Raw genomic sequence first — 17,478 nt, 5'->3', positions numbered from 1 at the left:
TTTCTGGCCAACTCCTCTCACATGCCTCTGTAATTTCCTTTACTTCACTGGAATACTGATACATCTGACTTCAGCTTCTCCTTCTCAAATTTCCAGGTGAATTCGATCATAGTATGATCACTTGCCTCTAATGGTTCTTTTACCTTAAGGTCTCTAATCAATTTTGGTTCATTGCACAACACCCAATCCAGAATAGCTGATCCTCTAGTGGGCTCAACCAGGAGCTACTCTAAAAAGCCATCTTGTAGGCACTCTAGAACCATGCCCCCCCACCCCAGAATCCAGTATCAATGTGATTTTCCCAATCTACCTCCATATTGAAGTCCCCTGTGACTATTGTAACATTGCCCTTTTGGCATGCATTTTCTACCTCCTGTTGTAACTTGTAGGCCACATCCTTACTACTGTTTTGGGGTCTGTATACAGCTCCGATCAGAGTCTTTTTACTCTTGCAGTTTGTTAGTTCTTTTCACCATGTCACCTCATTCAATGATTTGATTTCATTTTTTACTATTCTGCACCTCTGCCTTCCTGCCTATCCTTGTGTATTCTTGGACATTAAGCTCCTAGCTATAATTTTCTTTCAGTCATGATTCAGTGATGATTCATCATACCTGTCAATCTGCAACTGTGGTGCAAGTTCATCTACCTTGTTCCGTAAACTGCGCACATTCAAATACAAGACCTTCAGTCCTCTATTCACCCTTTTCAATTTTGTCCGCTTTTTAAGTTGCAACTCATCCTGTTGACTGCAACTTATCCCTATCAACATCCTCTCCTCACTGCACATTGCCTCTGTTTGTAAACCAGCTATGTCATCTTCAGAACTATTGTCCACCTTTCCTACGGTATTTCTTGCATTGAAATGTACGCAGCTCAGGATACTTGTCGCACTTTACGCAACTGCTTGATTTCTAACTTTTGTCTGATTACTTACCAGCATCTGCCTTCACAACTTCTCTACTAACTGTTCTAGCACTCAGGTTCCCATTCCCATGCAACACTAGTTTGAATCCCATCATGCAGCATTAACAAACTTTCCCGTTGGGATATTAGTCCCCCTTCAATTCAGGTGCAAACCGTTCCTCCTGTACAGGTCCCATCTTCCCTGGAAGAGAGTCCAATTATCCGAAAACCTTATGGTCTCCCTCCTACACCAACTCCTTAGCTACGTATAAAATTGTATAATCTTTCTAGTTCAGACCTCATTATCACAGGCACAAGTAGCAGTCCAGAGATCACAACCCTGGAGGCCCTGCCCTTTAACTTAGTACCTAAATCTCTGAGTTCCTTATACAGAATCTCGTCACTTGTCCTACCATGTCATTGGTACCTATATGGGCCACGGCTGTTCACCCTCCCACTTAAGAGTGTTGAGGACTCAACCCAAAATATCTAGGACCCTGGCACTCAGGAGGCAACATATAGAATCATAGAACATCACAGCACAGAAACAGGCCTTTTGGCCCTTCTTGACTGTGCCGAACTATTTTTCTGCCTAGTCCCACTGACCTGCACCTGGACCATATCCCTCCATACACCTCTCATCCATATACCTGACAAGTTTTTCCTAAATGCTAAAAGTGAGCCTGCATTTACTACTTCATCTGGCAGCTCATTCCACACTCCCACCACTCTCTGTGTGAAGAAGCCCCCTCTAATGTTCCCTTTAAATTTTTCCCCCTTCACCCTTAACCCATGTCCTTTTTTTTCTTCCCTTGCCTCAGTGGAAAAAACCTGCTTGCATTCACTCTATCTATACCCATCATAATTTTATATACCTCTATCAAATCTCCCCTCATTCTTCTACACTCCAGGGAATAAAGTCCTAACCTTTCTCTGTAACTCAGTTTCTTAAGTCCTGGCAACATCCTTGTAAACCTTCTCTGCACTCTTTCAACCTTAATAATATCCTTCCTGTAATTCAGTGACCAAAACTGCACATAATACTCCAAATTCAGCCTCACCAATGCTTTATACAACCTCACCATAACATTCCAACTCTTAAACTCAATACTTTGATTTATAAAGGCCAATGTACCAAAAGCTCTCTTATGACCCTATCTACCTGTGACACCACTTTTAGGGAATTTTGTATCTGTATTCCTGGATCCCTCTGTTCTACTGCAGCTCTCAGTGCCCTACCATTTACCTTGTATGTTCTACCTTGGTTTTTCCTTCCAAAGTGCAATACCTCACACTTGTCTGTATTAAACTCCATCTGCCATTTTTCAGCCCATTTTTTCAGCTGGTCCAAATCCCTCTGCAAGCTTTGAAAACCTTCCTCACTGTCCACTACACCTCCAATCTTTGTATCATCAGCAAATTTGCTGATCCAATTTACCACATTATCATCCAGATCATTAATATTGATGACAAATAACAATGGACCCAGCATTGGTCCCTGTGGCACACCACTAGTCACAGGCCTCCACTCAGAGAAGCAATCCTCCACTACCACTTTTTGACTTCTCCCACTGAGCCAATGTCTAACCCAATTTACTACCTCACCATGTATGCCTAGTGACTGAATCTTCCTAACTAACCTCCCGTGCAGGATCTTGTCAAAGGCCTTACTGAAGTCCATGTAGACAACATCCACTGCCTTCTCTTCATCCACTTTCGTGGTAACCTCCTCGAAAAACTCTAATAGATTTGTTAAACATGACCTACCACGCACAAAGCCGTGTTGACTCTCCCTAATAAGTCCCTATCTATCCAAATACTTGTAGATCCTATCTCTTAGTACTCCTTCCGATAATTTACCTACTACCAACATCAAACTTACTAGTCTATAATTTCCCAGATTACTTTTAGAGCCTTTTTTAAACAATGGAACAACATAAGCTATCCTCCAATCCTTCGGCACACCCGTAGATACTGACATTTTAAATATATCTGCCAGGGCCCCTGCACCATCAGGGAATCTTGTTCTCACCCACAGAACTCCTGTCCATTCGCTGAACTAATGAATCCCCAATCACCACAGCATGCCTCTTCTTTCCTGCTGCCCCCACTTTCCTTCTGGGTTACAGAGCCAGACGTAGTGCCAGAAATCCAACCACTGTGACTTTCCTCTGTTGGGTCATTCACCTCCCCCCCCCCCACCCCTGACAGTATCCAAGGTGATACCTGTTGTTGAAGGGATGGGGTACTCTGCACTGGCTCCTTAGCCCCTTTCCCTTTCCTGACTGTCACCCAGTTTCCTGTGTCCTGTACTTTAGCTGTAACTACCTCTCCATATGTCTTATCAATCACCCCCTCAGCCTCCCGAATAATCCGAAGTTCATCCCGTTCCAGCTTTAACTTCTTAAAGTATTTTGTTAGTAGCTGCAGCTAGATGCACTTTTCACATTGTAGTCTTCAGGGACACTGGAGGCCTCCCTGCCTTCCCACGTTCTACAAGATAAGCATTCCACTATCCTGGCTGGTATCTTCACTGTCCTAGCTGAGCAGATATAAAGAGGAGAATGAAAAAACTTAAACTTTTCTTTCCTTTGATTTCTCGGACTGAAAACTCGAAGAGCTAAAGCCGCACAAGATCACCACCCTGTGTCCACTCACACAATGGCCACTGTGCTTGCCCCTGCCTTCCTTTAATTTGCTCTTGCTGATCAATCCCAAATGCCGACTGGTCGCTAGTCAAAGCTCTTGTTCGCTTTAGTGACCCACTGCTGCCTTTTATCCTTCTGGACCCGATTAAAGTCCACTCCTGAAAATATCTTTCCAATAATTTTGTAAACAAGGACAAGACCAGAACATATGAGTCAATGAAGCAACATCAGAATGACATCTATTGCAGGTTGAGTTAAGATGAGAATAAAATCGAGCCAGTTTATCCTTAGACACATGAGCTCTATGTACAACCTTAAATTGTATTAGGGCATGTTTAGCACAAATAGAGGATGAATTTACCAATAATAAAATTTTTTCCCATTGCTCAGTAGATATAGGACAAGCAACTCTTCTTGCCATTCCTTCTTAATTTTTTTCTGATACATCTAACTGTAAATTCATGATCATCTTATAAATGAAGTCTTAAATATTAATTTTCAACCGCATCCTGTTACTGCAATTTTCGGTTTACCAATGACGGATAATAATCGTTTATCTGCTTCATCTCAACGAATGATTGCCTTTGTTACATTAATGGCTAGAAGATCTATTTTATTGAATTGGAAAGAAATTAATCCTCCAACTGTATTTCAGTGGTTTTCTCAAACTATTTCTTGTTTGAGTTTAGAAAAAAATAGAAGTGTGGCTTTTGAACCTTCAGTTAAATTTGAAGAAACTTGGAGACCTTTTATTCAACATTTTCACATGAGTTGAATTGTCTTTTCCTAAACCTTACTTATACTATCCTTAATCAATTGGATGGAGGTTCGGAGTTATTGGCACTACTGTATATGTACTTAATATTATTCAATGGCCCATGTTGGTTAATGTTTTTTTTTTTTTGCTTTATTTTTCTCTCTTTTTTTGGGGGTTTTTCTTTTTTTTCTCTTTTTACTTCTTTGTTCATTAATGTTCTGGGTTTGAGAGGTTATATATTTTTATTATTACATATCTGAATGTCTATTTAAACTATTAATTATGTACTCTCAAACATTTTGTATTCATGTTTCATTTATGTTTGTTTAAAACTAATAAAAAGATTTAAAAAGAAAGTAAAGTCCACTCCTCTCAAAACTTCCAATGTTCAGAATGGCCATTGGTTAAAGCTCATTTTTACTGTACTGTCTTTTATATTCAGGCAGTGGACCTGATTGAAGTAACTTCCTTTCAAATTTCCACTGTGCAGATTGGCGGCTGGTCACACAAAGGATGGTGCAATCAGTATTTTAAGTGGATGTATAATAAGTATAATAAGTAATTGGGTTGGCAAATCAGTAGTTGGACAAGGATTGAGGGATGGTTGCTTGGTTAATTTACTCTAGACGGGGCAACATTTGGCTTCTGGACGCATAGCCAGGTAAATGGCTCACTTAAATAGTACCTGGTAGAAATGATTCAGCATTCACCCAGAAGGTGGCTTCACAAGCAACGTAAAAAGTGATTTCTGCATGAATGGCAAGTGAAGGCATAGCCTATATACTTGTTTAAAGTTTAAGAAAGCAGTGTTTGGACTTCCTTTGCACACCATTTTATGCCATTATGCATGCCAGAGTGCACAATGATTAGAAAGCAAATTTGACTTCATGTTATTTTTGTGAAGCTCCTAATTTTCAATACTTCTATTTTCAATGAAATTGAATTGTATTGTGCATGGTAATCCTAGTTGTAGATCATTGCTTTTTTTCTGTTCTGACCCATACTTTCTCTTTTTTTCTTCTCCTGACTTTTCAATTTTTTCTGCTAAATTCACACTCAATGAAGAGAATTTTTTGATTCTTGTCCTTTACTAGAGATTGGTGTAAAATGATGTAGTTTAAGGCTGTCTTTACATTCACATTTATTTGTTGGTAGTTGTACTTAATTCACTGCCTTTGGGTATGTCTGATGTTATCTTGGTTAATATCACCCCTAAGTAATACTCCAACAAATTGCAATTTGTAGGAGCTTCCAGTGGAGAAATTATTTGCCACATTTCCTAAAATGCATCAGGACATTACATTCCATATCTTGGTTCACTGGCTGATAGTGATATCCTTTGGGTATTGGTGATGTTCTAAAACATGCTTTGCTCCTGAGGGCCTCTTTTGTTGGTCTTTTTTCCTTTTGATTATTTCTTCTTTTATTTGTGAAATGTTTTAGACATCCATTGTCACTTGTTAAGTGAAACATGTGCTTATGTGGTTCCACAGCAATAACAACTTTTTTGATAGACTGAAACGACCTACAGCTATCATCTTTTTGCTAGATTACTGCTTGGTTTCATACTGGAGGCATTAAAAAATTGTGAGCCTCAGTTCATCAGATTGTTAGGCAGCATGTGTAACAATAGAACCAGAAATTCTCAAAATAAATTTACACATTGGGCAGCAGTGGTTCTTCTGGCTATTATTTTGAATGCTATGAATCTTGAAAAAGCACTTGCTGTTTTTTTGTCAACAGTTTTGATCCAAATCCATGTTTTGCAGTAGTACCAAAAGAAAGTGCTAAAGAAGTGATTATATTCCCAAAATCTAAAGCTTTAAACTCTGTTGGAGTTATTTCTGCATTGATTTTGATGTGCAATAATTGCCTCAGGCTTGAAACCAGTTTAATTCCTGTTCTGTACTGACATTAATACTAATCTCAAGGAAACTGTTTAGCTGTATCTCCATTTCACTGATTCCAGACAGTGATGTGTTACCCTAAAGATTTTGTAAAAGATGTTTTCTCTCTGGTCTATTTAGAGTCTTTTGACCCTTAATTTGTTAGTATTAAATGATCACTGAACAGATTCAAAGCATAATTTCAACCAGCAAGATCAAATCTGCTTCTGTGCTTTATTAGTTACCCTCACTCAGGTGATTGACTTTAGGCTGAAACATTACCATTGGAGCATGTCTATGGTTACCAGTGGAGTTCCACAGGGGTCAGTGTTGGGAGCACTGCTTTTTACGATATATGTTAATGATTTGGACTATGGGATTAATGGATTTGTGGCTAAACTTGCCAATGATACAAAGGTAGGTGGGGGAGTGGGTAGTGTTGAGGAAAAAGAGAGCCTGCAGAGAGACTTAGATAGTTTAGGGGAATGGGCAAAGAAATGGCAAAGGAAATACGATGTTGGAAAGTGTATGGTCATGCACTTTGGTGGAAGAAATAAATGGGCAGACTATTACTTAGATGGGGAGAGAATTCAAAATGCAGAGATGGAAAGGGACTTGGGAGTCCTTGTGCAGGATACCCTAATGGTTAACCTCCAGGTTGAATCGGTGGTGAAGAAGGCAAATGCAATGTTGGCATTCATTTCTAGAAGTATAGAATACAAGAGCAGGGGTGTGATGTTGAGGCTGTTTAAGGCACTCGTGAAACCACACTAGGGGTATGTGTGCAGCTTTGGGCTCCTTATTTTAGAAAGGATGTACTGACATTGGAAAGGGTTCAGAGAGTATTCACGAGAATGATTCCAGGAATGAAAGGGTTACTGTATGTGGAACGTCTGACAGCTCTTGGGCTGTATTCCCTGGAGTTCAGGAGAATGAGGGGGGATCTCATAGAAACATTCCGAATGTTAAAAGGCCTGAACAGATTATATATGACAAAGTTATTTCCCATGGTAGGGGAGTCTAGGACAAGAAGGCACGACTTCAGGATTGAAGGACATTCTTTTAGAACAGAGATCTGGAGAAATTACTTTAGTCAGAGGGTGGTAAATCTGTGGAATTTGTTGCCACGAGCAGCTGTGGAGGCCAAGTCATTGGGTGAATTTAAGGCAGAGATAGATAGGTTCTTGATTAGCCAGGGCATCAAAGGGTATGGAGAGAAAGCAGGAGAGTAGGGATGGCTGCAAGAATTGGATCAGACCACGATTGAATGGCAGATCAGACTCAATGGGCGGAATGGCTTACTTCTGCTCCTATATCTTATGGTCTTACATTTCCTGAAAATATGAATCATTTATTTATAAATTTGTTTATAAAATTGCTAATGCAAGGGTCAGAAAACAATACTTATTTCAATTGTAGACCTTTTGATATTCAACAGGTCAAAGATTCCCAATATTTCATTTCTCAGATTAAGGCATCATCAATTCCAGGAATATAATTTGGTGAGATATTGCAGAATATAATTTGGTATTGAGTAATGTAACAATTATGCTAAGAGACTGAAGCTATGGTTAGGGCTGTGATAGAAGCTATTTAAGAATATTGGATGAAATAGATCTCAGATACCTAAAAAAAAAGGTGGTAAAAGCAGAAGAATTGATATCAATACTTCAGACCTCATAGGCTAGTAGAGCAGGAATATTGACTATTTCTTATGTTAGATAACTGTTCGAGAAAGGTGAAGAGGGATGCAGGGGAAAATATAAATTAGGCATCCTAATGTTAGCGGTGAAATGGTTTTGGAAACTTACTGGAAACCAAATGAACTTTGATTGAGTAAGTTAAGTCCAGGAGAGCCAGCATGATTTTTTTTAAAGACTACCTTGATTAAGTTCGTGAGTTTAGTAGCAGATCAAGGTACAGTGTAGCAAACACATTTGTGGATTCTCAAGAGGCATGGGACAAAGTGCAAGCATAGGTTTATGAAGAAGATTAATGCCTTGAAACTGCAGATGAAATTACATTTTACATGAGGGGAAAGGCTGTCTTAGTTTGGGTATTGTGTAATAACCAGATCTTATTAGGGAACTTAACATACAGGAACCCTTAGGAGGCAGTGATCATAATATGATTGAATTCGTACTGCAATTTGAGAGAGAGAAGCATAAGTCACTTAAAGGGAATTACAGAGGCATGAGAGAGAAGCTTTCCCAGGTGGATTGGAAGAGGATACTGGTGGAGATGATGGTAGAGCAGAGATGGCTGAAGTTTCTGGGAATTGTTCACAAGGTGCTGGATAGGTATGTCCCACAGAAGAAATAGTTCTCAAATGGTAGCAATAAGAAACTGTGGCTGACGAAGGAAGTTAAGAACTGCATAAAAGCCATCGAAAGGGCATATAAGGTAGCAAAACTGAGTGGGAAGTTGGATGATTGGGAAGCTTATAATATTCAACAAAAGGCAACTGAAAAGTCTATAGAAGTGAAAAGATGAAATATGAGGGCAAACTAGCCAATAGTGTAAAGCAGGATACTAAAAGTTCTTTCAGTTATGTGAAGAGTAAAAGAGAGGTGAGAATTGATACTGGACCACTAAGAAAGGTAAGTTAGTAATGGGGAAATCCCTTCCACCCAGAAGGAAAATGAGGCTGTGGGATTCTAAGCAGGGAATCATTTTATTTTTGGTCCTTCTACTCCTGCTGTCCTTCAGACTTTGCCTCATGGCTCTCAGGCTTTGTATCTCCTTGATGCTGTTCCATTTGTTCCAATCAGACTATTCCATGGAAGTAATAGTGCAGAATTTTAAAGCAGCAACTTACAATAAGGTTGAATTTTGTGATGATATCAATTGGATACCTGAAGCTGGGAATGAATTAGTCTTAATTAAGTGAATCACATCCAAAACTACCTTGTACAAGTTCTTGATTACCACACTTTGAAACAAAAATAATGCCATCTAATTTGGTTACATGCTGAAGAATGTTGATTGCAATCTAGTCCCTGACCAGGCATATAAAGAAATCACTGTTGATTTTGTGACACCCTCTTCTGTTTATGTTAGGTGTTTAAAGACATCTTTTGTTTATCACTGCTTTTACCACTAACTAACATTAAAAATTTTAGGTCTAAGTGAAGAAAGGTTGTCCACAAATGCTACATCCATAATGACACTGAGTCTAAGTCATGTTTTGTTTTCCTAGAAATGTTTCGCTCTTTAATGGGAGAGTGGTGCTTAAAATTAAGATAATTATCTGCAATTTTTCCATAATTTTATTTTGCAAAATTCACTTGAATCGTCATTTGAAAAGCTCTCTACAGAGTGTAAAATTAATGATATCGTGAAACATAGTGTTCCACTTTGCTGCATTTCAGCCCTCCCTGAATTTGATTCAGATTCTTCAGCACAGTGCGTGAACTTGTCGTTATTGCATTAGAACATAAAGAATAAGTGAGCAAAGTAACATATGAAGGACAACTGTATCTTTGTCACACAAACAGGATATTCTTTAGGTCTTGTAGTTCTTTTAAATGAACTCTATCTGTGAAATCAGGACACCACAGCTTTATCTATAGAGTGCCAAAACTTTATTTGTCCAGTGTAGTAATAGACAATTCTCTAAACAAAATGTTGAATGAATAGCTTTTGTCATTCTAGGAAATAAGAGGAACTAATTTTCTCTGATTTATTTCTATGGTCATTATTTAATAGATTGTCCAGATACAATCTTTATTGATCAAGGAAGAACTGATTATAATTTCAATATACATTTTTTTTGAAATCACTGAATTCCTAATATATTCACAAACATACAAGTTCAAAGTAAATTTATTATCAAAGTATGTATATGTCACCATATACTACTGAATTTCATTTTCTTGCAGGCATTCACAGGAGAACAAAGAAATACAGTAAAATCAGTGAGAAGCTGCACACAAATAAAGACTGACAAATGACCATTTGCAGAAGAAGACAGTCTGTGCAAATACCAAAATAATAATAATAAATAAATAGATAGATAGATAAATAATGCTGAAAATATAAATTGTTGAGTGAGTTGAGTGAAGTTATCTATGCTGGTTCAGGAGCTTGATGGCTGTAGGGTAATAACTGTTACTAAACCTGGTGGTGTGGGGTCTAATACTCCTGTACCTCCTTCCCAATGGCAGTAGCAAAAAGAGAGCCTGGGTGGTGGGGAGGGGAGCCTCAGTAATGGATGCTGCTTTCTTGTAGCAGCACTCCCTGTGGATGTGCTAAATGGTGGGAAGGCCTTTGCCTGGGATGGACTGGGCTGTCTATCACTTTTTGTAGGCTTTTTTCCCATTCTTGGGCATTGGTGTTTCCATATTATACCATGATGCAACCAGGCCATAATCCTTCATCTTACTTTTTAATCACCTTATGAAAGACAGTGATTTCCACCAATGCAATTTATATTTTTCATGGAGTTGTTTGGAAAGATGTTGAGTTGCTAAAAATGCATTTTAATTTTGTTTTGTCTCTAGATTGTTCCAGGTGTTCATTTGCCTGCCACTTATTCCATAGATTGGAGGATTATGACTGTTAAGTGCTGAGGGTCTTTCTAGGGATTAAAGTTCCCATGTTTTGATCCAGTGCTCCTTCTGATTTCTGGAATAGAAAAACTTGCACAAATATTTGTATGATCTCACTTGGAACTAGTGGCTCACTGGAAGTTATAGGATTCAAAATAAATTTCATTGCAAAATGAAATTCATTTGGAAATCAGTTCGAGCAATTTGCTTCTTGTGTTGAGATATTTTGAGAAAACACATCTGAAGATTTTGTTGATTTAGGCCTACCAAAAAAAAATCACATCTCAGTTTAGTGGTACAGAGGATCAGCGAGGTATGAAAACAAACTGCTGAGTGCCTCTATCTAAGGTAATATTAACTACCAAATCAGAAGCTTACAGGTCACAGGTGATCGGTGGTTATTTTTGTTTGGAATCTTCTACATGAGGGTACTTTATCATACTTGAGGAGCTGAGAATTTTTAAGTGAAAGTGTGCTCTTTTGCATGAATTTCTGCAGTACCTTTAGTAAGGTTATTAAAAAATATACTGTAGAATATTTTCTCATAGTTTTTTTAAATCTCTATTACGCCTAGAACAATTGTCTTTGTTCTATTTAATATTATATAGGAATAGTTAAAAATCTGTAATCAGTTGTTTTAAGTAATAAAGATCTAACAGTTATTTTGACTAAATCTATGTAAAAGGTAATTATGTTTATTTTTCAGCCCAAATATATTTAAGTTTATGTACCTTGGAGCAATTTAATTTACTTCCATCTATTTCTACCTTGTTAAAACTTCCCATGTTGTAATCTAAGTGAAAAATATTTACATCTTCATATCCAAATAAAGAACTTTTTATTGTTTGCACCATTTAATTGAGTTCATTGAAATATGTGTTAAGATTGAAATTCATTGCTGCAGTGCGGGGCTTATTTTGAACAACGCAGTTAAAATTAGGATTGCTCTGTTCTGTTAGAGATGTGAGGGGGGCTCTAAACAGCAGTTTCTTCACAAAGTGAGACTCCAAAGTTAATAATTAATCAGATAGAAAAGGAAGTATATTTGAAGGCATTGACCATCAAGTTGTATGTCAGGAAGTTGTGTATTTTAAACCAGTCCTTTTGGATAACCAATAAAAACTGAGATAGAGAATTTTTGCAAGATTGCTTTAGCTCTGCAAATTCTTGCATACAGTAATAGTAAGTTACTGATTTTGAACAAAGGAAGTGATAGATATCTAGCTAGTTTATACCTCGATAGCTGTTAGGTGCTGTTGCAAAGTATGAAGTTGCAGATGCTAGGCATCTGGAGAAATAATGCTGGAATAATTCACCTGCATGCATGGAGTAAACATTTCAGGTCATTTGTCATTGAAACTTTTTCAAAGCCAGAAAATAAACCAAAAACTGGGAGGAGAACAAGATGAAAAAGAGTAAACATCAATTATTTCAGAGAAAGGAGTAGAGCTGCTTCAAACTGGTATTTTCTGGAAGGGAAGGAGCAATGATTTAAACAGTTGTCAAAAAGCAAAAAAAAAAATGCTGGAAATCTGATATAAACAATTAGAAAATGCTAGAAAAACTCATCAGGTCATGCAACATGTGTGAAAAGAGAGAGAGAAGTAAAAATTTATTTTTGTTGAAAGGGTACATAATGAGCTTTTGAAATATGTTTATAGAATAAATATATTATTTATGATTTATCATCAGCAATGTTTAAAATTTTTGCAGTCAAATACTGCAGAAAGCTAGAGGAGTTTGTAAAAGTATTAAGAGTTACAAAACTCTACCAGCATTAGATAAAGCATATTTTAACAGTGATGTACCTTTGAACCAATGGTGGCTTATATAAAATTTATATATGGTGTATAATGGTAAGTAGAATTTTTTTTTCATTTGCATGTACTAATCATGCAATATAGTTAATCCATTTGGGTTGTACCTATTTTTGAAATTTGTTGTAGTTGTTTCTATTGACTTCAATCGAGTTAAATATTGTAACTGATGAACAATAAGCTTATATTATTTCATGCATTTAGTACATTTGACTCAGGATTGATAATATAGAGAACATTAGTTCAAAGTCAACCGAGGCAGTTTTAAAAATTAAAATTTAGTTTAAAAATAATATAAATATAAAAATGTAATTAATTTATGTCAATTAAAGCAACTGTGAAACAGTTGAATTGTACTAAAGACCCAACTCTTTCAACAAAACCAGTTTAAAGAGAGCATCTGCAATTCTCATCTGATAGCAATATTTAATACACATCCTATGGATGTGCTGGGGGCAACCCACCAATGTTGCCATATATTTCAGTATCGCCATATCATGCCCACAATGTTTAGCAGAAGAATTCAGAACATAAAAATAGAACATAACAAGCAACAAAACAACAACAGATAAAGCAAGTCTCTTTCCTCCCTCCCACCCACTCACACATACATATAGGCCTTGAACCATAGGACAGACTTCCAGACATGTAGACAATAGGTCTCCGACTTCCCCAGTGGACTGTTAGATTCATACACCTAGTGCTTCAACCATCGGGCTTTGATCTTTGGTATTGGCCCCAGTTCTGGCTGTTGAAAGGATCCTGAACTGCAGGCCTCAACTGCAACCCCAGACTCGCCAACTCGTGAACAAAATGGGTCACCTGTCCTTGTGCACCTTGCTCGTATAGATGTTTGATCCTGGGACCTGATGACCCGGGTGCCACCTGGTCCTGATCCACAGCACTTGCCAACTTAACAACTGTGAAATTCCTTCATCATATGTCAATGTCACTAGCTTTTGAGCGTGGAGAATGGAATGGAGGCCTAGACTGTTTGATGTCTTTCATCACACGTCCAAGTCTAACTGACAAAGTTATATTTAATCTCAGAGGAAATTTCTCTGATTCTGAATGTATTCTTATCATGCCTTCATTAGGGAAACATAAATTGGCCTTGAAGGCATTATCTGCATCCAGAGACTTAATTAATTTTTAAAACATAGGTGAAAGAAGATGGCTTTTCACTGTGACTTTGGACAGTGATGGTTGTTTCAGAAGAATGAATCACATACACTAGATCCTCCTCTCTTGAAAAAGAAAGTGATTTTCCAGCAAGGTTTACCAAAGAATGATCAGGAACAGTGACTTTATTATTTTTGCCTGTCCTTGTTCAATCAAACTGTGCCAATTACCGAGATCAGTCAATGCTATTTAACGAAGAAACTCTTTGTTTCCCAGAGCAATTTCATTCATTATATTTCTCACTGTTGATATATTCCTTTATTTATAATGCAGACTCTTTAAGATTACCATATTTAATTTTTGGCTTATGACTGTGATCGTAGATGTTTCTGGGCACTCATACAAGACAGTCTGCAATTGCCTCTGCTAATCAGGAGACAAAATATGCTGAATACTGTTCTGCATGTAATAAAATATAAATGTTTTATGTCTCAAGCTGAAGATTTACAAGAGAATTTGACAAGTACTACAAATCCTACAGGAAGTATTTCTTTTCAGTTTGTCACCTACCGTTTTGACGTTTAGAGTATACAGCTGAACTGCAAAGTATCCAGCAAAAAAAAGTGATTAAGGCAGCCATTACTGCTAATTCCACATAATTGTATTTGTTCTATCAATTTCATTGAAAATTTATTGATGTTGGGGTTTTTTTCTTCCTTGTAGGCACAGTACGGAAGCTACCAGCAATAGGAAACAGCTGATTGCCACCACTGGACCAGTCATGTATACTACTTTGATTTTTTTTTACAGAGTAAAATAAAGCATGGACTGTCATATTTCATGTCTGAGAGATAGCTCAAAGCAGCTTCTGGATGTAGTAGAAATTTTCATTCTTTTCATTGCACTACCAATGACAAGCCAATCTGTAATAGTTTAGACTTGGTGCTGTGAATATCGTATGTTTTAAATTGTTGCACTGTTGTTCAATTGCATCTGTTAAGAGGATTTCAAGTTGATTACTGGTGTCCTTCCATTGATCCACCACAGAAACACAAGAAGGTTTCAAAAATTTACAGATGCTTTCTGAAGCAGTGAATTTTCCTGTTGAAATAAGCATCCATGTGGTTATACTAAAATTTGCACTAAGATTTATTTATTCCATATTAGTGCGAGATATGAATTTTGGATATAGGTCACTAAAAGTCACTTGAGTTTTTTAGTAAAATTTGATTTGAAAGCAACATGCTAAGTTTGTGCACGAAGTTTGCAGTTGTATTTACCAGTGAACAAAACATTGTAGGTAGTTTAATAGAAAGCACATGTCACCTTGGTCCTAAACCTTACACCTTGGATAGGGCAGCAGTAGTTACTGTTGGTACACTTGATTTCTCCAAGGAAGGCAGTACATTGTATACTTAATTCCTATCGCATGTGTTCAAATTGGCATTGGTAATTCATAACACAAACATTTTTACACAAGTGACACTGAGAAAGTGTCATTGTATTGAGTCATATGAAAATGGTGTCAAAATCAATATAAAGTTATGTAGCATGAAAGAAATGAGGACCTCTAAAGCAAAGGATAAAAGTGATTTTCAGAGTTGATAGGATAGTTTTCATGAGTGGTGTAAACTTAAAAATTGATGAACCAAGCATTTTTTTGTTCTAGTGTAGTGTCTTCCTATCATTGCCTCAAATGTGATGATTGAAAAGTATCACAATAATTGATTCTAAGAATGTTGTATTTGAGAGTGCAATTTGTTATATAGCTGCGTAATGAAGATTGTCTATAAACTTTATGAGCAATTAATGCTGTTGAGCCCATAATAACCAGATTTCAATCACTACAAACAGCTTCCATGTTTGCAATCATCATGCAGGAGTTTTACTGTGGTTAGGTAATTTTGATATGTTTTATTTTTGTGGTTGATTTGTCATCGAAAGTTGTCTTCATCTTTTAAGATGCATTGCAGGTCTAAGGGCTACACTGGTTTTGGATTAGAAATGAGCCTTGTTATTAATGACCTGCTTGGTTAATGCTCACAGCACTGGTTTTCATCTATCAGAAGACTCTATCAGAGACCACTGGATTGTTCCAAGACTCTATGTTGTATATATACATTCTGTCAAGTCACCTGGGCCTAAAGTAAATTGGTTCTACATTTATTAATCAGACCAATTCAATTGTAGGGAAGGGTCTGTCTGTCTGTATTATTAACTTACCAGTATTGGCATCAATTATAAATACCTCTAAATTAGAATATGTCACTTTCAAATTAAGAAGCATCACAGGTGGGATATTGGGACCTGCTGAGATGAAGCTTGAGAGAAGTGTTACAATGTATTGTGTGTTACATTCACTTCCATAGTTAATTACCTTTTTAACCAGTAAGTCATGTACTTTATATAAAAAAAATTCAAGGGAGTGATGAGGTATTTTTAAAAATTGTCCGAAGTTGACCATATTGTGTAAATATTTAAAGCATTAATTCTGGAATGCACCAGCCTGTGTAACTGGAGGATCTTTGTCTCATGTGGGAATGCAAGGACATGTGATTAATGAGCAATGGAAGCTACACTATTTGCTGTAAAAAAAATAATTGTATTTCAATGTACAATCACATGAACATTTTGCATTTCATTTGCTGATAGAGCCAATGTTGTTTTTGTCTTGCTGTTAAACAGCCAAATAGCTAAAATACAGATTGTACTGTGACAATCACCTGCTTGTTTTCAAGAAACAAAAAACTTGAGATTTTAGTAATACAGAATTTTTTGATGAAATCTGTTGTAATGTAATATGTTAAGTCTTTTCCTTTTCATCATTATCTAATAAAACACTAACCACTGAATAGATGTTTGTGTACCTCTGTAAAATGGAGGCAATAGCTGTTTGAATTCGTGACCGACAGGCTTTGATGTAAGTACAAGTGAGTTGAATTGTCTTGCCTGTACAAGAAATTTCATGTTGCTATTTAAAGTTGTTACATTTTAATTTTAAAAAGAATCTAATAAATAACCCAATTCATTATATTTTAATGTACTGTTCGTATGCAACAACCCATTGAATAGGTTTCATTGCTCAACATTTTCATCAAAACAAAATGACAGAGAAAACAAAATAATCCGGTGGTAGAAAGTCAGAGCATTTGGCCTGTCCTAAAAAGACACTTCTGAAAATACCTTATTTTTTCTGTGAGACAGTTGCCATCATGGAGTGGAAAGTATTGTATATTTGAAGATATTACAATCAAAATGCCTTGATTCAAATTCTAATGTGGTTATGTTCTAAAGCCGAAATCAAGTAAAACAATTTGTCAACTGGCATGAGTATTCACAAATGCTGCTGGTTTGTACTTTTAGAGATGTCAGTGGCTTTGTCATCAGAGGAAACCTGCTATCTTAACCTGTTCTTGTATCCTCAGCTTTCTGGGAAAGGCAACTTACTGCTTTGCTATTACCCAAACTCATAATTGGGGAAAAACAAGTATTTTAAGCAGTGGCTATAATTCAATTCCCCAGACAGTAGGTTTGTGAGAAGAGTTAAATTTATTTTCATATAAACTGAGCCACTGAATTCTCTTTCCTCGCTGTCAATATAAAATTATTATTTTGTTAACTCTTTACCTGTCACTGCAGACTTATTACATAAGGTCTGATCAAACCGATTTGAAAACACAATTTCAGTTTGTTGGCTATTAACAAATGTGGTCCAGGTTGTGTCTCTGATGCAGCACTGAAGGAGTGCTGCATTCCTGGAGATCCATCTTAACTGATAATATTGAATTTGAT

The 17,478-nt window shown here is 36.9% G+C and overlaps 1 protein-coding gene across 1 annotated transcript in view; it reads left to right on the top strand.

The window, feature by feature from the left end:
• The window catches only part of LOC132399891 (calcium-responsive transactivator-like), a 97,320-nt gene extending 80,705 nt beyond the window's left edge, over positions 1–16,615 (top strand). Inside the window, exon 12 of the mRNA XM_059980777.1 lies at positions 14,410–16,615. Within this exon, the coding sequence (XP_059836760.1) occupies positions 14,410–14,447 (38 nt within the window). The 3' untranslated portion in view covers positions 14,448–16,615. The remainder of the gene's footprint in view (positions 1–14,409) is intronic.
• The last annotated feature ends 863 nt before the right edge of the window (positions 16,616–17,478 follow it).

This window comes from Hypanus sabinus, chromosome 9, assembly GCF_030144855.1.
Source record: "Hypanus sabinus isolate sHypSab1 chromosome 9, sHypSab1.hap1, whole genome shotgun sequence".
NCBI lineage: Eukaryota > Metazoa > Chordata > Chondrichthyes > Myliobatiformes > Dasyatidae > Hypanus > Hypanus sabinus.
This window is presented reverse-complemented; position numbering and strand designations above follow the sequence as displayed.